Source organism: Molossus molossus, unplaced genomic scaffold (assembly GCF_014108415.1).
Source record: "Molossus molossus isolate mMolMol1 unplaced genomic scaffold, mMolMol1.p scaffold_m16_p_17, whole genome shotgun sequence".
NCBI classification, from domain to species: Eukaryota; Metazoa; Chordata; class Mammalia; order Chiroptera; family Molossidae; genus Molossus; species Molossus molossus.
In genome coordinates this window covers 67,849,179-67,873,436 of record NW_023425352.1, presented here as the reverse complement: position 1 = coordinate 67,873,436, position 24,258 = coordinate 67,849,179, and the positions used below count along the sequence as shown (strand labels likewise).

At 38.7% G+C, this 24,258-nt stretch overlaps 1 protein-coding gene and 1 non-coding gene across 3 annotated transcripts; both read left to right on the top strand.

Annotated features, from left to right (window-relative positions):
• Positions 1-5: 5 nt before the first annotated feature.
• LOC118632530 (mitochondrial import inner membrane translocase subunit Tim23) lies at positions 6-23,642 on the top strand. 2 transcript variants are annotated; one of them, XM_036265722.1, is made up of 7 exons: positions 6-251; positions 2,447-2,505; positions 9,732-9,825; positions 10,029-10,113; positions 12,685-12,743; positions 14,971-15,081; positions 23,101-23,642. In XM_036265722.1, the coding sequence occupies exons 1-7, from the start codon at positions 146-148 to the stop codon at positions 23,214-23,216; spliced, it is 630 nt and encodes a 209-aa protein (XP_036121615.1). In that variant the 5' UTR covers positions 6-145; the 3' UTR covers positions 23,217-23,642. The 2 variants fall into 2 exon arrangements, with proteins under 2 accessions (XP_036121615.1, XP_036121616.1); XM_036265723.1 differs by lacking the exon at positions 23,101-23,642 and adding an exon at positions 15,399-15,442.
• On the top strand, positions 11,989-12,191 carry LOC118632808. The gene has a single exon (XR_004960071.1). It is a non-coding gene; the product is annotated as a small nucleolar RNA SNORA74 (small nucleolar RNA).
• Positions 23,643-24,258: the final 616 nt, after the last annotated feature.

The window sequence follows — 24,258 nt, the reverse complement described above, 5'->3', positions numbered from 1 at the left end:
CAGGCTTCGCGGACGCCGGCGCCCGGAAGGTCAGCGTGTGAAGGAGTCCCTGGAAGCGCTGCTCCCCGCTGTTCCTGAGGAGGAACGGCCGACGATCGCGGCCTGAGGCGGTGGTGAGAAGAGACGGGCAGTTCGCTGCAAGACCATGGAGGGCGGCGGGGGAAGCGGCAACAAAACCACAGGGGGCTTGGCCGGCTTTTTCGGAGCCGGCGGAGCGGGTTACTCGCACGCGGACTTGGCCGGCGTCCCGCGTAAGTACGCCGCGCAGCTTGCCATCGTTTCGGACTGATTCCTGGCGTGCGGCGCGCCCTGTTGTCCTTTTCGTTGGTGTGCACGGTCTGCAGGGTCAGTGGTGCCCGGAGTGAACGAGCCTTTGGAGACATGGGTCCCCGAGAAGCTGTGTGGTTGCCCTGGACCCAGGAGATGTTCCCTGTTTCCTCCTCGGTGTCCGAGCCTTGGGCCTTAGCTTGCGCCGCCCACGTGTCCTGTGCGATGGGCTGTGCTCGGCCCTGCGTCGAGGAGCCCCCTGCACAGAAGTGCATTCCAGGCAGCGTCCCGCAGAAAACATGCTGGCGCACGTTGTGCCTTATCTTCCACTTCCCCAAAGGAGCCGCCAGGGCAGACCCCACGAGTACGCGCGGGTGGCAGCCGGAGGAGAGCTCCGTGGAGGGTGCTAGGGACACCGCGCCTCTGCGCCCCGGGCTGCCGTCCGCGCCTCGGAAGCTGCGGGGTTCGACTGCAGGGACGGGGCTTGAGCTTAGAGATAGTAGCAAGTTGGTGGAGAATAAGTACTTTGTAAAACATTAATTTTTTGAGAATTCTTGTGTTATTTCTCTAGGTCCTTTATGCTCAAGAGCAAAATAAAAAGCCCTTTCAAGTTTCTAGTGTCACCTGTGTCCAAACTGAATGTAGAACACAGTTTATATATAGTAAGTCTTAGGAGCTCCGAGTTTTGGAGCACAGAGGGCACTGCCTTAATGTGGCAAAACATCGTTACATTAATTTGATTAAGATTTGAAGGCCAAGTGAGAGATTGAAGGGGGAACCCCATTCACGGAGCACCTACAAGGAGCCAGTGACTTTTATGGGCGCAGGACTCAGCAGTTTAATTTTTTTAAATGGCTGCTGCTTTCATGGAGTTTACATCCTGTTGAAGCAAGCCAAGGGGCAAACACATTTCCATAAGTGATAAGTGTGTGTGAAGGCAGTAACGCGGGATCATGAGAGCAGGAAGCCACTTTAGAATGGGGCAGGGAAAGCAACTCAGGTGTTGACATTTGGGCTGTGACCTGAATACAATACAGATGCCTGGGAGGAGGCAAATATACCAGTGGAGATGTGGGATACAAATGTCCTGAGAAAAAAAAAAAACTTGGCATATTGCAGGAACAATCGTTAGGTGTGTGTACAAAGTTGCAAGAGAGTAGGAGTTGTAGGAGATAATGAGATGAGAGGGGCAAGGAAGGGCAGCTAATGTGTTTTGTAAGCCATGGTGAGGAGTTTGGATTTGATAATAAGTGTAAATGACAGCCATTAAGGCTGATTTCCTTTTCTTAAAAAATAATTTTAGTTGCTTTGTAGAAAGTGAGTTGAAGGGACTAGAGCAAATAAGTAGTCCAGTTAGGTAGGAGATTGTTACTGTAGTCTAGGTGAAATTTAATGGTTGCACTAGGGTGGTAGCAGTAAAGATGGTGATAAGTAACAACACAAGATGGCTATTGAATGTGGAACTAATCGGACTTTCCATTAATGAAAAGACTAGAATCGTGGATAATGCATAGATTTGTGAACAATTGAGATACATAAGGTTCCAAAGATTAAATTTAAAATGTGAGAAAGTCAATTTTCCTTGATAGGTTTTTCTAACTTCAGTTAGTGAGATTCAAGTCTAGCCCTCTCGAGTTTCCATTTTCTTTTGCCTGATCCCCATCGCATTGTTGGGATGGCCCAAGAATTCTCTACTCTGCCACAGTAAATCAATTCTGTCAGCAGCTGTTAATACTAAAATCTGAAGGACCTGCCACAAAATATTATGCACAACACATAACCCAAACACTGTTTTTCCCATAGAATTGATTGGTCTCTTGTCAGTCTTATTTTGCAATTTGTACACTTGGCAAGCATTCTTGTAGCAAAGTCTAAAGAAATTAGCTTTATAATTGACCTTGGCTATGCTTTCTTATACTTTGATTATTCAACACACGTTACTGCCTTTACCTTTGTGTGGGAACCAGCGTCACCACTGCAAGACCTGGTTTGGTATTGAAGACAGCAGAAGGCAGCCCAGAACTGCCGGACAAGAAGGATAAGCATTGAAAAAGGGAGAAATGTTCACATTCAGTGAGTCTGTAAATCAAAACTGCAAGACATGAAACAAGCAGAATTAATGCTAAATTTCATAACTTTAAACTTTTTGTTGCAATATGATGCTTTGTTTTCTCTTTAGTGACGGGTATGAATCCTCTGTCTCCTTATTTAAATGTGGATCCACGGTATCTTGTGCAGGTAAGATTAAGACCAGTCCTTTTTTGATTTCATAAATTAGGTGCTTGACATTAAAAAAGTTTAAAATGCCAGGTATTTATGCACCTGGTCTGCAATATATACTTTGGAGACACCAGTTCTCTGGTGTCCACCCCATTTTTCTCACAAACCCTGGGGATTTGGCTGCAACTCTCCCTGACACTAGTTAATTAAATCTCTTTAAAGGGTTTTGGGGGTTGGTTTTTTTCTTTGTTTGTTTGTTTAATCCTCACCCAAGGATATTTTTCCATTTATCTTCAGATAGAGTGGGAGGGAGAGAGAGAAAAAAGGAGAAACATCGATGTAAGAGAGACACATGGATTGGTGGCCTCCTACATGACCCTGACCAGGGACGAACCGCAACCGCAACCGAAGCGCGTGCCCTTGGCCGGAATCGAACCTGCGTCTCATTGGACTGTAGGCCGATACTCTACCGCTGAGCCAAACTGGCTAGGGCTTGTTTTTCTTCTTTAAATGTTTGGTAGATTTCACCAGTGAAGCTATCAGATCCAGGGCTTCGCTTTACTTTATTGTAAGATTATTTTGTTACTGATTCAGTCACCTTACTAGTTATAGGTCTGTTAGGATTTTCTATTTCTTGATGAGTTTTGTGTACCTAGGAATTTGTACATTCATCAAGCTCTTCCCAGTTCTTGGCATTCATGTGTTCATAGCACTTGTAATCCATTTTATTTCTGTAGAATCTATAATGATGTCCTCACCTTCATTTCTGATTTTAGTAATTTGCGTCTTCTCTTTCTTTTTCTTAGTCCATCTAGCTAAAGGTGTTTAAAAGAAGCAACTTTGGGTTTCATTTCTTTTTCTCTGTTTTCTTATTCTCTATTTCATTTATCTCTGCTCTAATCTTCAATATGTCTTTCATTTTGCTAGCTTTGGGTTCTTTTTCTAATTCTTTAGTTTGTAAAATTAGATTGTTGATCGGAGATTTTTCTTGTTTTTTAATAAAAAGCATTTATAGCTATAAATTTCCCCATTAGCGCCCATTTCGCTGAGTCTCATAGGTTTTGATATATTGTGTTTCCTTTTTTACTTAGCTCTAAAGTATTTCCTGATTTCCCTTTTGGTTTCTTCTTTGATCTCTTGATTAAGGAGGTGTTTAATTTTCACAATTTTGTTAATTTTCCCATTTTCTGTTATTTCTTACATTCTGTTGTGGTCCGAGAAGATACTTTTTATGGTATATTTTATGTCTGTCGGTGCTCAATTTGTGGCCTAAGATAAGGTCTATCCTAGAAAATGCCTCACATGCACTTGAGAAGAATGTATTGGGTAGAATGTATGTCTCTGAGATCTAGTAGGTTTATTGTGTTAAGTTCTATATCTGGTTATAATGGTTGCTATCTATTAATCGAGAGTGAACTGTTGAAGGCTCCAACTATTATTATTGTAGAACTTTTTATATCTTTTTAATTCTGTTACTTTTTCATATATTTTGATGATTCATTACTATCTTCTTGCTGTATCAAACCTTTTATTAATATAATGCACTACCTTGTCTCTTGTAGTCTTTTTTTATTTAAAGTCTACGTTTTCTGATATTAGAATAGCCACCCTGCTCTCTTTTGGTTATTATTTGTCTGGAATATCTTGTTCCATCCTTTGACTTTAATCAATTTGTGTCTTTGTATCTAAAAGGGAATCTCTTATAGACAGCATTGTAGTTGGATCATGTTTTTTTAATTCAGTGTGCCAATCTCTGTCTTTTGGTTAGAGAGCTAATCCATTTACTTTAAAAGTGATTGCTGGTAAGGAGAGATTTTTGTAATTTTCTATATGCCTTCTAGCTTTTTTCCTGCCTTTCTATATTGCTGTCTTCTTTTGTGTTTTCTTGTTTTCAGTAGTGAAATCTTTGTTTTGTTTTGTTCTCATTTATTTTTGTATATAATCTATAGGAATATTTTTTGTGGTTACCTTGGGGATTACATTTAGCATCCTAAAGTTATAACACTGGTATAAATTTGAATTTATACCAGCTTCAATAACATGTAAAAATGCTGCTCCTTTATAGCTCTGCCTCTACCACCTATTAAGTGTTAATGTCACAAAATTGTATCTTCATACATTGTGTCCCCAAAAACATGTCTAATAATTCTTTTTTTTTTTTTTTAATCCTCACCGAAGGACATTTTTGCATTTATCTTCAGATAGAGTGAGAGGGACAAAGGGAGGAAGAGAGAGAGAGAGAGAGACATCGATGTGAGAAACACATCGAGTGGTTGCCACCCACATAACCCCAACCGGGGCCAGGGACAAACTGCAGCTGAGGTACGTGCCCTTAAAGGAACCAAACCCGGGAGTCTCTGTTCTGCAGGCTGACACTAACCACTGAGCAAAACCGGCCAGGGCATAATAATTCTTTTAAATGGTTTAATCTCTAAAATTGTGTAGAAAACAAAATGTGGAGTGCCAAACCAAAGTTATAATAATACTAACGTTTGTAATTGCCTGTGCATTTTCCTTTTCTGAGATCGTCTCTCTTCATAAAGCTTAGAGTACTGTCTAGTGTCCCTTTCACTTTGCAATGCTCTCATTTTTTTTCTTAAAAATTTTTTTATTCATTTTCAGAGAGAGAAGAAGAGGGAGAGAGAGAGAAACACCAATGTGAGAGTGAAACAGCAATTGACTACCTCCTGCACACCCTTGACCAGAGATCGAGCCCAAGACCCGGGCATGAATCAAACTTGCAGCCTTGCGGTGCATGGAAATACACCTAACCAACCTAGCCACAGCGTACTCCCTTGGTCATGTCTTTCAGGACAGGTCTAGTGGTCATGAACTTCCTCAGCTTTTGTTTAACTAGTAATGTCTTAATGTCTCCCTCACTTTTGAAGGACCATTCTAGTAGATACAGGATTCTTGGTTGACATTTTTTTCTCTTAGCACTTTAAATATATTGGCCTACGGCCTTGTGGCTTTTCAAGTTTCTTCAGAAATCTGCTGGTAATTTTACTATGTGATGAGTTCCTTCTGTTACTGCTTTCAAGATTCTCTCCTTACCTTAGGCTTGTTTGTTTGTTTTTGTTAATCCTCACCTGAGGATATTTTTCCGTTGACTTTTAGATAGATTTGGAAGGGAAGCAGTGAGGGAGAGGAAAAAAACATCAGTGTGAGAGAGAAACGGTGATTGGTTGTCTTTCTATGGTTCGCGGGCCAATGCTCTAACTGCTGAGCCAAACTGGCCAGGGCTGGTTGTCTTTCACACGCTCCCCAACTAGGGATCACACCCACAACCTATGCCCCGGCCAGTTTGCCTCAGCAGTTAGAGCATTGGCCTGCGGACCAGAGAGGCCCAGGTTCAGTTCTCGCTAAGGGCACGTACCTTGGTTGCAGTTTATCCCCACCCCAGTTGGGGTCATGTGGGTGGCAACCACTCAATGTGCCTCTCTCACATCAATGTTTCTCTCTCTCTCTCTTCTCCCCTCTCTCCCTCCCGCTTTATCTGAAGATAAATGCAAAAATGTCCCTGGGCGAGGATTAAGAAAGAAAAAACCTGCAACCTTGGTATGTGCCCTGGCCAGGAATCAAACCGGCAAGCTTTTGGTGCACAGGTCAATGCTCAACCAACTAAGCCACTCTGGCCAATCTGTTTTGGTTTTGGTTGGTTTTTGTTTTATTAGATTGGGACTGAACTGATCAAGAAACTTCAAAGAGTTTTGTTGGATATCTCAGGAATGCAAAGTTGATTTAACATTTGAAAATCATTATACTATGCCATATAAGTAAAAGAAAGAAACTACATGATTAGCTTAATAGATGCAGAAAAAGCATTTGACAAAATTCAACATTCCTTTGTGATTAAAAAAACAAAAACAAATGGAGAGACTCAACTAGGAACAGAAAGGAACTTCTTTAATCTGATAAAAAAAATATTGTAGCACAGGAGGTAGCCGATTGATGTTTCTCTTACATCGATTTTTCTATATCTTTCTTCCTTTCTAAAAAATAAAAAAAAAATTTAAGACAAACAATACATTTTTTGGAGGAAAAAAACAACAGTGTGCTCAATATGATTCCAACTGTGACAGAAATTATTGTTCATATAAAAATATGTTTGAGCAGGGAAATGTCTTGAAAAATATAGTTATCAAACAGCAATAGTCTTTGAGGATTATGGGTAGCAAAAGAGATGGAGGACAATCACTTTATTTATAGCCCCTGTACAGTTTTGTTGTTGTTGTTGTTTTTCCAAATTACTTTTTACAAGTTTTAAATAAATAAAAACTACCCATTAAAAATATGTATATATTGCCCTGGCCAGTTTGGCTCAGCAGTAAGAGCGGCAGCCTGCGGTCTGGGGAGACCCGGGTCTGGTCCCACTAAGCGCACATACCTCGGTTGCAGTTTGTCCCCGGCCCTGGTTGGGTCATGCGGATGGCGACCACGTGCTGTGTCCCTTTAACGTCGATGTTTCTCTCTCTCTCTCCCCCTCCCACTCTATCTGAACAAAATGGAAAAATGTCCTCGGGTGAGGATAAAAAATATATATGTATATATTTTAGCAAAATTTCAAAAGCTATGGGGATTGGGTAGAAGTGGGCAAAGGAGGTTGGTGGGGAGGGATGGGGACGTCTGTAATAGAGTCAACAATAAAAGTGAAGTTTTTAAAAAAAATCCTAAGAGAACTCATGAAAAAAATTCAAAGTTAACATCATACTTAAATGGTGCAAGTCTCAATACTTTCCCACTAATAAGGAACAAGACAAGGGTGTCCACTTGCTTCACTTTTTTCTTTTTAAATCTTCACCCAAGGATATATTTCCATTTATTTTCAGATAGAGTGGGAGGGAGAGAGAGAGAGAGAAACATCTATGTGAGACAGACACATCGATTAGTTGCCTTCCATACTACTAGGGCCAGGACCGAACTGCAACCGAGGTACGTGCCCTTTATCGGAATTGAACCTGCAACTGTTTGGTCCACAGGCCAATGCTTTAACCCCAGAGCCAAACCTGCTAGGGCCACTCTCTTCACTTTTATTTAGCATTGTCTAACCAGGGCAGTTAGGCAGGAGAATGAAAGGTATCAAGACTGATAAAGGAAGAAGTAAAACTATCTAATTTCAAGTATCATGATCTTGTGTATACAAAATCCTAAAGAAACCACACAAAAAAATTTTAATATACAGTTTCAGCAAAATTGAAGGATACAAGGTCCATGTATATAATTTTTTTTTTTTAATCCTCATCCGAGGACATTTTTCCATTTTTTGTACAGAGTGGGAAGGAGAGAGAGGAGGAAGAGAGAGAGATGGAAACATCGATGTGAAAGGGACACATCAAGTGGCTGCCACCCGCACGACCAACCAGGGCCGGGGACAAACTGCAACCGAGGTACATGCCCTTAGCGGGAACCGAACCCGGGTCTCTCTTGACCGCAGGCGGACGCTCTAACCGCTGAGCCAAACCGGCCAGGGCTATAATTTTTTTATATAATAGCAATGGACACCATGAAAATGTAAAAATTCCATTTACAGTAACATCAAAAAGAATAAAATATTTAGGACTAAATTCAATAAAAATGCAAAACTTTGATAACTACAAAACATTTTGAAAAAGCTTAAGACAAATAAATTGGAAGATATTCCAGTTTCTTGGAAGGTTTAATATTATTTTCAAGTGACTGTATGTGAATTGCTGTATATTTGCTTGCAACCCTCATATTGTTGACCCTAACAGAGTAAGTTGTTGATGACTTATACTTGTGCTTACTAATGTTTATAACGACCTTTTTTTTTTTCAATTTACTCTTTGTAATTAGTGACCCATTTCTGCATTGAAAGATAATTATTTACCTCATCAGATTAAATAACGAATTTCAAAAAACTTCAAACCAGAATCACAATTTAAAGTTAAGTCATTAGCCTGGCCAGTGTGGCTCAGTGGATTGAGCATTGATTGTCCCATGGACTGAGAAGTCCTGGTTCGATTGATTCCCAGTCAGGGCACATGCCCAGGTTGTGGGCTCAATCCCCAGTTTATGTTTCTCATATCAGTGTTTCTATCCCTTTCTCTCTAAAAATATCAATAAAAATATTTTTTATTTTATTTTATTTTTATTTATTTTTGTTACAGATGTTTCTCCTTTTTTCCTCATTGACACCCTCCTCCCCATCCCCCAATAAAAATATATTTAAAAAAAATAAAATTTATTCATTAATTTAAAAGTCAGGAAGCACCCAAACTTTACAAAACTATATAACTATATTATGGCATGGCATTTATTCAGACTTTCCTTTATTACCCAACAAACCATTTCTATGTGATAAGAGTAGATTTGCTTGCTTATTTATGCAGTTTTTGCTGAGAATGTGTGCAGAAGCCAGAAATAAAAAATCCAGTGCAGGCAGGGCTGTGGTTTTCCTAATCAGGAATGCATTTACTAAACAAAGGTCAGTATTTCACAAAGGGACCGAGTGTGTGTGTACTACAGGGGCTTTTTCTAACCATTTTTGTGGAAAGCTTGGCAAAAATGTATTGAACATGTTCTTAATAAGAGTGTATTGTATTGCGCAATTTAACATATTGTGCTCTTAACAGTAGCATTTCTTAACCTGGGTTTCTTGGATAATAGCCTGTAAAGGGTTCATACCAAATTTTGTTTATGCATTTATTGGAAAGATGATTTATAGCTTTCTAAGACTAGCAAAGTAATAATTGTTAAGAAGGCAATTTTGCCTTTACATAATTGATCCAAACTGTTGTGCTTTTATAGTTCCTTTTTTTTTTTTTTAATAATCATTTAGTCTTATAAATTGTTAAATGGTGCTTGTTAAATAGTAGCTATGGAATGAAAGTTATTTTCTCCTTCTAGATTGTTACTGTGTTATTGCCTTTCTTTAGGGCTGTTCTTTCTAAACTGTTGCAGTGTTGCTTCAAATTTATTATTACATAAGGCAAATTACATGCACTTTGTAAAACATGGAGAAGCATAGTTCTGAATAAGAATCCCTCATCAGAACTAATCCCTCCTAAGAATTAATGAGCATAACTGTATATGTTGTATATGTCATTTCACTTTGGTTTAGGTGTTGCTGTTGTTGCAGAAAGTTTTTGTTTGACTAAGTATAGCTAAGTTTTAGTTGATGTAGGGTTTTACTTTCTGTGAAAAACTATTTTAACAAATTAAAAAACTTGCAATTACTCTGTTCTGAGGGGAGCTCAGCTTGGTTTTTATTATTACCCCTTTAGGATACAGATGAGTTTATTTTACCAACCGGAGCTAATAAAACCCGGGGCAGATTTGAACTGGCCTTTTTTACCATTGGAGGATGTTGTATGACAGGTGGGTGTAACAGTTTTTTTAAGTGTCCTCAATCCAAGTAGTCAAAGATGCTTAAAATCAAAAGCAATTAGAATATTGCTTTTACGTTGTTTTAAAATTATTACTTACATTTTCATCTTTTCCTATTATATAAAAAAATAAAAAAGAATCAGAAGTGCCATTTTTAAATATAAAGATGTATTATTTGGATGAATTGTTACTAGGGGCTGCATTTGGGGCAATGAACGGTCTACGGCTAGGATTGAAAGAAACCCAGAACATGGCCTGGTCCAAACCAAGAAACGTACAGTAAGTCTCATGATGTGGTGATGTGTGAATATTAACTTCTACTGTGTTGGCTTGATGAGCACTACCTTGAGATTACAGATATTGCAAGTATTGATATATTTTTTGGTAAATTTTTTTTTCTTGCTCAAAATAAAAGGAACTAAGGAATCAGGTTACTGATTCTTAAGCTTTTAAAAGGAATGATTTTTGAGCCAGTGTCCCTCAGTCAGCTGGTCCTACCCCAACATAACTTCTCAGCTGCACTTGTTTTATTCTGCAGGCCTATATAACCTGCTTTTCAAATTATACAATTATTAGTACATTATTGGGATTGTTCAGGGGCATACAGACCTGTAGGACGTGGTAGTGAAGAAATAAGAAGCACATAGAGTGGTTGCTAGATCTGCTATTACTTGACTTGGATTTTAACTTTACTCTCTATTTCTGAAATGGAAAGCTGCAGCAAATTTAAATGAAATTCCTAGAACTTAAGAGAGAGTTCCAAAAGGACAGTAGTCTTCTAGGAAAATTGATTTGCAGAGAAGGGAAAGTACAATCAAAAAAGGTCAGAAAGTATATATCTTCACCCACCTAAAGAAATAAACATGACCAGTCCCTGTTGATATTCCCTTGCTATATTGTTTAGTTTTGCATGTTTTTATACTTTATATCATTGTAATCACAGTATATATTAAATGGCTCTCAGTTATGTTTTAGGACACTTGAAACTCATTCTTCATTATTTTGTTGCTTAACCAGCAGATGGCAGCAGGTGTCTGCTAGAATTAGACCTTGGGAATCCTGAGGCATATTCCTGTTCCTGTGTGTATCGTTGCCCTTGCTTTATTAGCCCAGATTATTGACTATTCTATTTATATTCTTAATATTTGTCTCTTATTCTAATAATTTTCTTTTACTTTTTGTATTATAGAGAATGTATGCAAAAGTAGACAAAATAGTACAGTGAACACCTGTTAACCATGACTTATGCTCAACAACCATCAACCAAGACCATTTGTGTCCCATCTCCTTCCCTTCCATATTATTATGAAACAAGTCCCCAATGTTATATTATTAAGTATCAATTTGAAAGTGGAAGATCTCCTGAAAAAGATAACCTTTGTTTTTTAGAACAGTAATAGTTGATTTTTTGGAGAGTCAAATTGGTTTGCATTTTTTAAAAATCTTATATACCATTTTTCATATAATCGTGCCGCTCTACCTGAGAGACAGCATATTAAAATGGAAAGAAGATAGGGTTTCGAGCTAGACAGATCTATGTAGCTTCAAAGCCTAGTTTTATTACTTACTATTTTGTGATCATAGGTAAGCTTTCTATACTTTTTGCCTTTAAGAATGGTTGTGAGGTAAATGAAGGTATGTTGCTCAATTACATCCCAAAGAATTTTACCAGTTTGCAGTACGATCAGAAGTACAGTACTATGAAAATTAATAATTCTAAAAGCCTGTGAAAGCCCTCGCTGGTGTGGCTCAGGTGGCTCAGTTGGTGCATCCCATGCACTGAAAGGTCACTGGTTCAATTCCCAGTTAGGGCACATGTCCAGGCTATGGTTCAGTCCCTGGTCAGAGTGGATACAGGAGGCAACCGATTGATGTTTTTCTCTCACATCGGTGTTTCTGTCTCTACCCCTGCCTTTCCTCTCTAAAGATCAATAAAAAGCGTGTATTTTAAGAGTGACTTCTTTTTCGCAGAATTTTAAAAAAAATTGTGATGAATGTAAAAGCAATGTGTTAAGTTTTAAATATATTAGTAAATAATTGATTAGAAACAGTATACTTCGCCATAAACAACCTCTTGTGAGTAATAGAAATTTTTGTTATTGAGCATTAATTTAAATCAGTTCTTTTTCTGTTTGTTACTGTGATTCTCTAACCTCCAGCAGTAGTCAGCTGTCCAGACAGAATGTTCTTGTGATGGTGTTACACTGCTGGGAGAGGAATGTCCTGTCTTCTTCCTCCAGTTGCCTCTGTCATTGTTCTGATGGCATCAGGCACTGGTGCAAGGCAGAACTATGCTTCCTTGAGAGTATGCTAAGCGTTCACTTTGGCTGCTTAGTTCTAGTGTGGGAGCAGACATAGAGTGTCCTTCCTCGTGTATTCTGGTTTGCTCTTTCCTTCTCTTCGAGTATTTATTAATTCTGTATATTCTGTAATACTCCATGCTTTGATTCTAGTTAATATTTTCAGTATGTACCCCTCACCCCACCCCCCAAACAAAACTTAACAGTAAACTAGTTTGTTCATTAAAATGGCCTTTTTTTTAAATGCAGATCAGTTTCTGTAAATGTCTTATAAAATACATTTCAGGCTGTCATTCAAAGCCTTTATGTGTTTGATATATATTTAATAAGTTATATATTTAATAAGAAATTTCTTTGTTGCTCAGAAAGGTTGGAGTTTTTAACCTACCTTCGTTTATATTTCTGTAAAGTAAGTCATTCTTAATTTATTTCAATGAAAAAAACTGGGAATCGGGTTTATACTTTTTAAATAGCTGCAATTAATGGTTTTTCACGTTACTGAAGAATTAATGATTCTAAATACAGAATTTGTGTCTTTCTGCCCTTATAGGATTTTGAACATGGTGACCAGGCAAGGGGCACTTTGGGCTAATACTCTAGGTTCTCTGGGTAAGTAGAGATTTTACTTTATAATAAATTGTTAATGCAAGGAAAGAATGTACACATACCATGAAAAATTTAAATTCTAGGAAGAGACCAAGAACTACATAAAATAATCCCAAAGTGCTACTACCATCTTATATACCATTTCTGAATGTTTTGAATCTTTTAGAACTTTGAATTCGCTCCTGTCCAAGCGTGACACCAAATAAAATCATGTTTTAACTAAATGAAATCCAAATAATTTAGGTTCAAGGCAAATGGCTTTGTATGGTAGGAAAGGCTCAGTGTCCTGTAGTTAGATGTGATGGATTAATCCAGCCCTCTTGCTCTGTTTCCCTAAGGCTGGTTCATCATTAGGGCCTTTGAAGATACCTCTAAGCAAGGGGTAATTTGGTAGTACTTAGGGCCCACTGCTTTCCTACTATATTGTTTATGAATGACTGACTCTTTACTCACGACTTAAAATAAACCTGCTTGTGGCACTGATGTCCTAACATCAAGGTTTTCTTTAGAACTTAGTTGAAAGCCTGAAAATCTTTTAAATATGGCAGATTAAATAAGGAAAAATTTAGGCATCTCATTGAAAGATAGAAAAGGCTTTTGACACAATGAGATCCTAGCCTTGTCATGAAGTTTGGAATTAGTACATTTTCACACTATAAAGTCAGACTGTCATTTGGGCCCCTAGTAGATGGCTGCTTCCATGTTGCTCATGTCCCCTTGCCCCACCCCCATACATCATCACCCGCCTTTGCTCTGTTTGATTTGCTTGTGTACCTAGAGTAATCAGCCATCCTGTTCTACCCAGAACTTTCTTAGTTTTAGCACCGAAGGTCCCATGTACCAGGAAATTCTCAGTCCTGGGCACACTGGGATGGCCAGTCACCCTGTGTGCTCCTTTTGTGATACATGATTAATCACATGTTCTGCTCAAGTTCAGTTTCAGTTAAATAAGTGAAACAGAAAAAAGAGCCTTTGTAAACTTCTAAAAACATCACAACATGCCCGGCTAGTGTGGCTCAGTGGATTGAGGGTTGTCCCACGAACTGAGAAATCCTAGTTCAATTCCTGTCAAGGCACATGCCCAGGTTGCGGGCTCAATCCCCATTGGGCAGCCGATTGATGTTTCTCAGATTAATGTCTCTATCTCTTCTTTCCTCTCTAAAAAACTCAATAAAATCATATATTTTTTAAAAATCACAACAAAGGTTGATCTTGGTGAAGTACAGGAACCAAACTTCACCTTTTTTTAAGTTATATTTTTCTTACAATAGAAATACATGTGGCCCTGGCCGGTTTGGCTCAGCGGTTGGAGCATCCGCCTGCGGTCCGGAGAGACCCGGGTTTGGTTCCCGCTAAGGGCATGTACCTCGGTTGCAGTTTGTCCCCGGCCCCTGGTTGGTCGTGCGGGTGGCAACCACTCGACGTGTCCCTTTCACATCGATGTTTCCCTCTCTCTCTCTTCCTCTCTCTCCCTCCCACTCTATCTGTACAAAAAATGGAAAATTGTCCTCAGGTGAGGATAAAAATAAAAAAAAAGAAATACATGTGTTTTTGTTTCTAAATCTGAAGTACAGCTACTGTAAATAAAATACAAGTGAAAATTAAAGATACTCTTCATGGAGGTCCCCATTGGTACTTTCCATAAATAGCTTTTGTTAGTCCAGCCAGTGTGGTTCAGTGGTTGAGCATCGACCCATGCACCAAGAGGTTGCCAGTTTGATTCCTGGTCAGGGCACATGCTCAGGTTGTGGGCTCGATCCCCAGTGCAAGGCATGCAGGATGCGGCCAGTCATTCTCTCTCATCTATGTTTCTATCTCTCTCATTTCCTCTCTCTCTAAAATCAATAAAGGGAGAAAAAATTAAAAAATTTTTAAAACAAAATAGCTTCTGTTAATATTTCTTCTGAATCTTTCCAAACATCATCTTTGCATAATCAGAGTTGTAATCACTTGCCTACGTTGCATGATAGTGAATGTAGCTCATCCTCCATTCTGTTTTGAGTATATATAGTATTCCATCACATGGAAAGTTCCTTTCTGTATCAGTCTCTTCCTGATGGGCATTTTATTTGTTGCCGGGCTTTTGCTATTACAGTATTCAAGGAATCACTCTTTATGTGCCTTTGAATACTTATAGAATGATGTCTGTAGGATATATTTATCTAAATATAATTTCCATACTGGCTTTTAATCACTTTTTTATTACTGATGAGTTCCATTTCTCCTGTAGCTTTGCTTTATAGTGCATTTGGTGTCATCATTGAGAAAACACGAGGTGCAGAAGATGACCTCAATACAGTAGCAGCTGGAACTATGACGGGCATGTTGTATAAATGTACAGGTAGGAAATTTTGAATAGAGAGCTGTCCTTTAGTACACTTGAAGTATGCTTTTTAGTCATAGTTTTCCAAGAAGGCTATACTTTTTTTTTGCAGTATAATCTAGTGTTCTTAGAAATTTGGTGATTGTTTTGGTGTTTTTTTTTTGTTTTTTTTTTCAGTTTTGGTAAAATACATGTAACATAAAATTGACCATCTGAACTGTATTATAGTTCAGTAATGTTAAATGGGTTTACATTGTTGTGCAATCAATCTCCAGAACTTTTCTTCATTTTGCAAAACTTGAAATCTCATTAAACAACTCCATTGTTCCCTTCAGCACCTGGCAACCACCATTTTGCTTTCTAACTATGAAATTGACTACTTTAGGTACCTCATGTAAGTGGAATCATACAGCATTTGTCATTTTGTGACTGGCTTATTTCATTTAGTGTAATGTCCTCAAGGTTCATCCATGTTGTAGCATGTGTCAAAATTTTTTTCCTTTCTAAGGCTGAATAGTACCATTGTTCATAATACTACATTTTGCTTATTCACCTCTCAGTGGACACTTGGGTTGCTTCCTGGCTGCCTTGAATAATATTGTTATGAATGAACATTGGATAAACTAAATACCATTCAATTTTGTAAAAACAAAAGTCCTAAGAGTGGAACCAGAATGGTCTGGGTGAAGATCAGATATTAAATTCTCAAAATTGCAAAATTACTAACACTTACTGAGTTATAATTATACTCTCAGCAATAAACAATATATAATACTCTGTGAAGTGATAATCACACTCAAACTTTATAGATGAGCATAGTATTAAGACAGTTTTTTTTCAAAATGTCATATGAGCCCTGACTAGTTTGGTTCCATGGTTGGAGCATCGGCCCAAGGACCATAGGGACTCAGGTTCAGTTTCCAGTCAAGGGCCTGTACCTGGGTTGTAGGTTTGATCCCCAACCCCAGAGTCATGCGGTAGACAACCAACAATGTGTTTACCTCACATCCATGTTTCTCTCTCCCTCCCTCCCTTCTACTCTATCTAAAAGTCAATGGAAAAATACCCTCAGATGAGGATTAAAATAAAAAATGTCATATGAGGAGTGACAGCTCCAAATTTTTCATCACACTTCAGTTTTTGTTGTTTTTGTTGTTTTTGTTTTATTGTTATTAATCTTTACCCGAAGATATATTTTTTCCATTGATTTTGGATAGAGTGGGAGTGGGGCATTGATGTGAGAGAGAGACATCAATTAGTTGCCTTTTGCTCTACCCCTACCGGGGCCGAAGATTAACCTGCCATCCAGGTACATGCCCTTGACCGGAATCAAACCCGAAACCCTTTGGTCTGAGGGCTGACACTCGAACCACTAAACCAAACTGGCCAGGGCCACACTTCAAGGTTTTTTTGTATCTTTAATGTGGGAAGTATTCCAGATGTCCCTTCTTCTTTCCCCATTGACACCCTTCTTCCTGCTACATGTAAGTTTTAAATGGTTTAATTAAACTGCATAAGTTCTATATTTCTGCCTCTGAAAAGCACTTTTGTTTGATTGCTTTATTATGTATTAGATATTTGATTAACTGAGTCATTCTGTTTGTTAGGAATTCCTCCATCACACATATCAGGTAGTATTTTTGCTTAATTTTTACTAGAAAGAAATGAGAGAAATCTCACATGATTATAAAGTCAAAGTTGTCCTAACATATCTTAGAGTAAGAGGCTTTTCTATATTGAAAATAGATTGCATTTGGAATTTTATTCCTAAGAGCTCACAAAACTTCTTGCAACACTTATGTGTGTTTACACACAAACAGCTTCACATAGAATATGTCCCTGAACTGTTGCCTTGGCATAGAAAAACCTTGTTAAAAACCTAAAAATACTTTGACATTGAAAATCTGTAGGGTCAGACAAAAGAATTAAAATTTTAAATGGCCTCACAAAGGTAGCACTCATCCAGCAAAGATTTTTAAATGACAAGTTAGTATTTTTAAAAATGGAGATTTCACAAAAATCTGGAATTTCAGCTGTTTTTGACAACGACACCCAGCTCACTCCACGTTATGGTGGCAAATGGCTGGAGCAGAGTGGAAAGCTGCTTCTACCCCAGTGGGTAGGCACTGAAGCTCCAGTTGGGTCCCCACCATTCCATTTTCTTAGAGTAAGCCATTGTGCCATTTCCTGTGTTAGGAGAAGTTCTGAATATAAGAATACAAATTGTCATCTAATTTAAAGCATTATGCATATTTTTTAAAAATAGGGAAAAGCTAAACAGTTGATATTATCAAAGAAATGGGAGCCTTGTTTTCTGTGTCAAGGACTTTCTTGCAGTAATAGCTTGGGGCAACTTCAACATAAATTATGGAGTGGAAAGCCCTTGGCTCAAAAGAGAAAAAGCAAAAAGGATTGTTCATTAACTCCATCAGGTGGTAAGTTGGTTGCAGTTTCCTTTCAGTTGTGGAACATAAAGTAAGTAAATGATCTGCTGAACCAGAATTCCAGCATTGCTTCACAATTCCTAGCTCAGCACATCACAGTCAATCTAACAAAGGCAGATCAGTGTCTTATTGATTTGTGTGGCAAGAATATTAATGTAGTTCAACTTTCATGTTTAGAAAATAGTTTAGGCACTCTTAATCTAGAAATAGCATAAACTGTTAGGGGAAGAATTTTACATTTGGCAAAGAGCTAATTCCTACTGACCTAAAATATTTCCAGTCCCGTGTACTCTTCAAAAATAGATATTTTTTTGCCCTGGCTGGTTTGGTTCAGCGGTTAGAGCGTTGGCCTGTGGTCCAGAGACCCAGGTTCGGTTTCTGCTAAGGGCATGTACCTTGGTTGCAGTTTGTCCCCAGCCCTGGTTGGGTTGTGTGGGTGGCAGCCACTTGATGTGTCTCTTTCACATCCGATGTTTCTCTCTCTCTCTTTCCCTCCCACTCTATCTGAACAAAATATGGAAAAGTGTCCTCAGGTGAGGATAAAAAATAGATAATTTTTTTAATAAAAGGAAGTAGGTTAGCCCGGCAGGTGTGCCTCAGTGGTTAAGCGTCATCCCATGCACCAAGTAGTTGCTGGTTCAATTCCCGGTCAGGGCACATGCCAAGGTTGTGGGGTCAATCCCCAGTGGGTGGCATACAGGAGGCGGCCAGTCGATGTTCTCTCTCATTGATGTTTCTATCTCCCCCTCTCCCTTCCTCTCTCTAAAATCAATAGGGAAAAAAATATATAAAAAATAAAAAGGAAGGAGGTTAGCCTTGGCCAGTGTGGTTTATTGGTTAGAATGTTGGCCTATGCACCAAAAGGTTGCAGGTTCAATACTATGTCATGGGCATATACACGGGTTGCAGTTTCAATACCCAGTCCCTGGGTGGACTCATGTGGGAGGCAAGCAATTGATGTTACTCTCACAGTGATGTTTCTATCTCTCTTCCTCCTTTCTTTCCACTCTCTTAAATCAATGGGAAAAAAATATTCTTGGGTGAGGATTCACAACAAAAAATTAAATTAGCCTTGGCCGATTTTTCTCAGTGGTTAGTGCGTCAGCCCACAGACCAATGAGTGGAGGGTTAAGTTCCAGTGAAGGGCACATACCTGGGTTGCGGTTCATCCCCGGCCCTGGCAGGGTCATGCGGGAGGCAGCCAGTCGATGTGGCTCTATCACATCGATGTTTCTGTCTCTCTCTCTCTCTCCCTCCCGCCCTCCCACTCTAATGATAAATAGAAAAGTATCCTCGGGTGAGGAATAAAAAATAAATTAATTAATAAAAGGAAGGAGGAGTTTAGAATGAAAGTAGTATGATTCAATGTAGTAACTTTAGTACATGAGTAATACTTTTAGAGAGAGGAAGGGGGAGAGAAATATCAATTGGTTGCCTCCCACACGTGCCATGATGGGATTGAACCTGCAATCTTTTGGTGTATGGACAATACTTCAACCAACTGAGCCCCCCAGCCATAGCAAGAGGCTAATTTTTTAAAGTAATAATTCTGATGATACGATATTTTTAATTTTTTATTTTTTTCATTACTGTATATCCCCCCTCTATGCCTTCTTCCACCTCCACCCCCCTATGTCATCCCCCGCAATCACCACAGGGTTGTCCATGTCCGTGAGTTTTTCTCTTTTGCTCACCCACAACCCCCAACACTCCCTGAGCTGTTTGCCTGCTCTCTATGAGTCTTTCTCTTACTTTGCTTGGTAGTTCACTTTGTTCATATGATTTTAGTTCAGTTAGGGAGGCGTGAAATGTCGTTATTAGATTTTTCTGTGGCATATGAAAGTGTTTAATAATGATCAGTATTCTGCCAGAACAAGAACAGCTGTAGTTTTGCTGTCATCCATTAGTTTAGGAATGTTTAAGAGGCCTGGTGACTTTCTTTGGGAAACAAGGCCTTAGAGACCAAGACACGGGCCCCTCTTCCCATTCAAAAAACATTCCTGATCTGTTAATCTTATTTCTTCCATAAGAAAGTCATCTTAGCCCTGGCCGGTTTGGCTCAACAGTTAGAGTGTCAGACCCCGAACCAGAAAGGCCAGTTGGGGTTGTGTGGGTGGCAACCACTTGATGTCTCTCTTACATCTATGTTTCTCTCTCTCTCTTCCACCCTCTCTCCTTCCTGCTCTATCTGAAGATAAATGCAAAAAAATAAAAATAAAATAAAAAATTTTAAAAACAGAAAGTCATCTTATAGCCCTGGCCGGTTTGGCTCAGCAGTTAGAGCATTGGCCTGTGGACCAGAGCATCCCGGGTTCGATTCCCGCTAAGGACATATACCTTGGTTGTGGTTTGTCCCCGTCCCCATTGGGGTCATGCAGGAGGCAGCCACTCGATGCGTCCCTTTCACGTCCATGTTTCTCTCTCTTCCTCTCTCTCCCTCCTACTCTCTCTAAACAAAAATGAAAAAATGTCCTCAGGTGAGGATAAAAAAAATATTAAGCGTTAGATTGAGAAGGTGGAGGAGGAGGTACTATTTCAGGTACAGAGTTTCAGTTTTGCAAGATGAAGGTTCTCTGGAGATGGATGGTGATGATGGTAGCTACTGAACTTGTACACTTTGGTAAATACCATATTTGTATTTTACCACAATTTTCAAAAATAATAAATTTAACCAAATTCTTTTAAGTTAATGAGAAAAATATTTTGAATGGTGTTTAGTAGCTATATCAGTGTATAGGTAAGTCTGTTCCTCTAAACCAGGGGCCCACCAATTCCTGTTTGCCAGATGCCTACCTGTTCCGTGTGTCTACATTTTTTTAAAGTGACATTTCAAATGCTTTTATAAGTACTACATAATAGCCTTTGGTCTCAAAGCCTAAAATACTTATTTTCTGGCCATTTTAAGAAAAATTTACCAATTCCTGCTGTGAAGTAATTATTAATTTAATGTATAAGCTCTGCCACTAGCCAGCCCTGGGCTTCATTTCCCCATGTTTAAAGAAGTAATATTTGCCCTTTCTGGAAGTGGTATAAGGATCCAAAAAAGATGGAAGGTAAAACTTTGTGAAACACACATCTCATGTTTGTTGTGCTTTATAGAGACTGACCGTTGGCCTTATTTGATTACTCTCTGTTCAAAACAAGTATATTTGCTAATCAACTTCCTGTGCTTAGCTAGCCAGAAGTTGTTTGATTACAGAAAGCCTAAAGCCAAGGTCCTCAAACATTTCACAGAGCAACCAGTTGGAAAACTCTGAAAGTAGTAGTAAGAGTTAAAACTAAAACATGGCTGCTATGTGATAAAAGGCTACCCTTGAGTCAGGATTAACTGCTTAGTAAATCAAACACTGCTTTTTTTTTTCTTGCTGGAAATAACTTTTTTCTAGTCTTCAAAGAAGTAATTTAATTGATTCGAACTGTTTATTTCAGTTTAGTTAGAAAGTAGAAAGCTTTTCTATTATTATTATGTTTTTATTGATTTTTTTGAGAGAGGGAGAAAAACATACATGTGAGAGAGATACAGCAATCGGCTTCCTCCTTCCCGTACTGGGGATCGAGCGAGCCCACAACCCGGGCATGTGCCCTGACTAGGAATCAAACTTGGACCTCTTAGTCCATGGGGCGATGCTCAGTCCACTGAGACACACCGGCTGGGCAGATAAGTTGTTCTTAATGAACACGTAATATGCCATTAATGTTCCAGAGACCTGAAAGTTTTGTAATTCTGTTACCCAGTGCCTGTGCCCTCCAGGAGGCTTATTTGATGGCTGAAAACTAGTGTGAAAATCCCTCCAGAAGGGCCAAGCAGAAACAATGTTTAGATACTCAAAACAAAGTGCCAACTGGCAGAAACAGTTTGCAGCTATTTCCAAACCCAGTAGGCAGACTACAGAGCTCTGTGGTTCTGTAATCTATATACTAAAGGTCCAGGGGCGTTAGTCTGAGTGTCTGGTTCCAGGAAATAGTATCTGCAGAAACTATTGAGCTTTCAGTTACCTGCCTTCATCATTTTTCTAATAAACAGTGGTGACGTCACCTTAGCTTTTGCTTTGTGTTGACTCAAAATGGGTTCGAGTATGAAAGTTTTGTAACCTGTTTGAGAGAACCCTCATTACACTCAAAGTTGAGGTTTAATAACTGAGCCATAGTGATGTTCTTGCAAACAGCTTAGCTTTTATTCTCCTGTACTTTGTAGTTTATTTTTCATTTTAGGAATTTTCTAATTATAGTTCACTTGCATTCCATAAAACTTTTTATTGACTTACTGGTCAAAGACATGAAGCAGATCCTTCTAGACTGAGATTGTTTTTAATTAGCACATTATACCTTAGTTTTATGTTTCAGTCATATTGAATACAGTTGCAAATCCAATTGCAGTGCCTAGTCTAACTATAGCAAGATGATATAAAGAGATCTTGACTTCAAGGAGGTATCTCCTATTTACTTTAAATTTGTTTTCTAATTATAGTTCCTGGCTTATTTATGTATTTCTGATTCCTCCCTCCTCCATATTTGACATCTATTTATAGCTGATGTATGCAGTTTGTATTTGGGTCTGTTTGAAAGAGATAATTAGGGTATTTCATAGTAGAAGTCTAAGCAGGTCAGCTATCAGAACTCTTCAGACTAGAGGCTCCTGGAAGGAGTGGCCATTTGATCTATCAGCTGAAGCCGTCTGGCAGGATATTCACTGCAAAAATGTTTGGTGTGAAGTGAACTCAGCAACATCACTGAATTTCACAGAATTGACTGTCCCACACCTCTAGTGAGATAATCAGTGGACTATAACTCCATATTCCCTTTGCTTTCCTGACACAACTTGAAAAATAAACTCCATAGGTACAGTATAGGTTGCCTGAAGTTTATGGTCCCTACTTATTTATGAAACTGTAAGGAAACATCAAGTACTTAAGTTTCTTTAGGTATCTGTCTTGGGGCTATTTTCAGATAACTGGTTGAAACATTTTTGTTTCTGCATTTCAAACAAAGTATTGCTTACCCTTTTCCACAGGAAAAATATTTTGTGAAGCAAAAATAGTTCAGTCTAACTCTTCAATGTTTTTCAATTAATGTGATGATGCTAGAAGCTTCATTGCTCAGTAGTTATAGACTGTTTTTGACACATCTGTGTAGGAATGTGGGGGGTGGGCGAGTTGGTGCTTCATCAGCGCCTAACTCAAAGCTTCATAATAGCCATCTTATCTCTACTTGAATCTTCCAAGTTGTTTTGAGAGCCAGTGCAGAGTCCAAAGGCTGTTCACTATTTCCAAAAGGGGTGTGGCCTTGATTATACTATAGCCTCAAATCAATTAACAGTGACAGTGAAGTCTAGAACTGTATTTAGCACAAGTCAGATGGAGAAAAGTCAAGAAATTGTTAATGCTGATTATCTTAGGTAAAAATTGTGACGTTAAAAAAAAGTTTTTTAAATGTGAAACAGTATGGAATTTATCTCCTGATTGGTTACTCTGCTGTTTGGGATGGAGTATTTATAAATATGAATGGGGGTATGTTTTAATTTTATGATACTCTTATTTAATCCTTTGATGCTAGGCCACTATGCAGTACAAATCTATTTCTCTCTCTCCCCCAGGTGGTCTTCGAGGGGTAGCACGAGGTGGTCTAGCAGGACTAACACTTACTAGCCTCTATGCACTATATAACAACTGGGAGCACATGAAAGGCTCCTTGCTCCAACAGTCACTCTGAAGATTTTGCCAACTTGTGAATAGAGGACACTTTAGTAGTTATCCAGATCAATTTATGAGTCAGTCTGGAGTTCTCTCTTATACCTAAAATTAGTTTGAAAAATTGTGCAGATTCTGATTTGCTGTGATGAAGATGGCTGACCAACTGGCTCTCCTTCCAGCCATTAGTTGAGGCCAAAACCTTTCAGTGGCTGAGTAATCTGGTTCTTTGAAGATCTTGCACCTGTTCTGTTACCCTCCAAACTGGAAAACCACTTACTCCCATAATTGAGGTCATTCTTATTGTCAATACTGTATCACCACGTTTGTTCATTTAATGATCCTAAACTGTAATATTGCCCTGTATTCCCAATAAAGGGTGAGAACAGAACCAAAGTCCACTCCAGTGGAAACATAGTGGGTGTCTCCGTTTAAAAGCATCGTTCTGGGTTTAAAGTGAAATTTATTCTTGGCATTTTTTTCTGCTCCAGCTAGGCTAAAACATGTTTTCATTTTTGTGTTAAACGGTTACTGGCAGCACTAACAGCTAGGTTAAGATTTTTCTCCAATAGAGTTGACACTAAATAACCTCAAGATATTTCAGATTAAACATTGTACCATTAGTGTGCTGGAACGACCTGTCCAGTGATCATGCTTAATTCTGTATACATTAACTCATCCCCTTTCTGGGGACAGTTAGGAAAAGAGATGAAATAGACAAAAAGTTTTTAAGGAGGCCTTCGAAAAGCTCAAGGAAATAAGGGCAAGTTATTTGTTTTTTCATCTATGAAAAAATGAAATTGCACTGCAGGTTATACATATACATAAAAGTAAAGTTAGGGCCCTTTTGGATGAATCTACTGAGGGATTTGGCAGAAAAGCACTGGACTTTAGCAGATTAGAAATTAAATGAGTAACAAGTAACATGAAGAGTTTGCAGCAACAGACTGAAAATGGAAGTTAGTAACAACATAGCTGGTTCTTGCTCATTTGAGAGTCATAAAATACATTGATATTTTATTAAATATAAAAAGCTTTTGTTGTTCAGTTGTTTATCAGCTGTA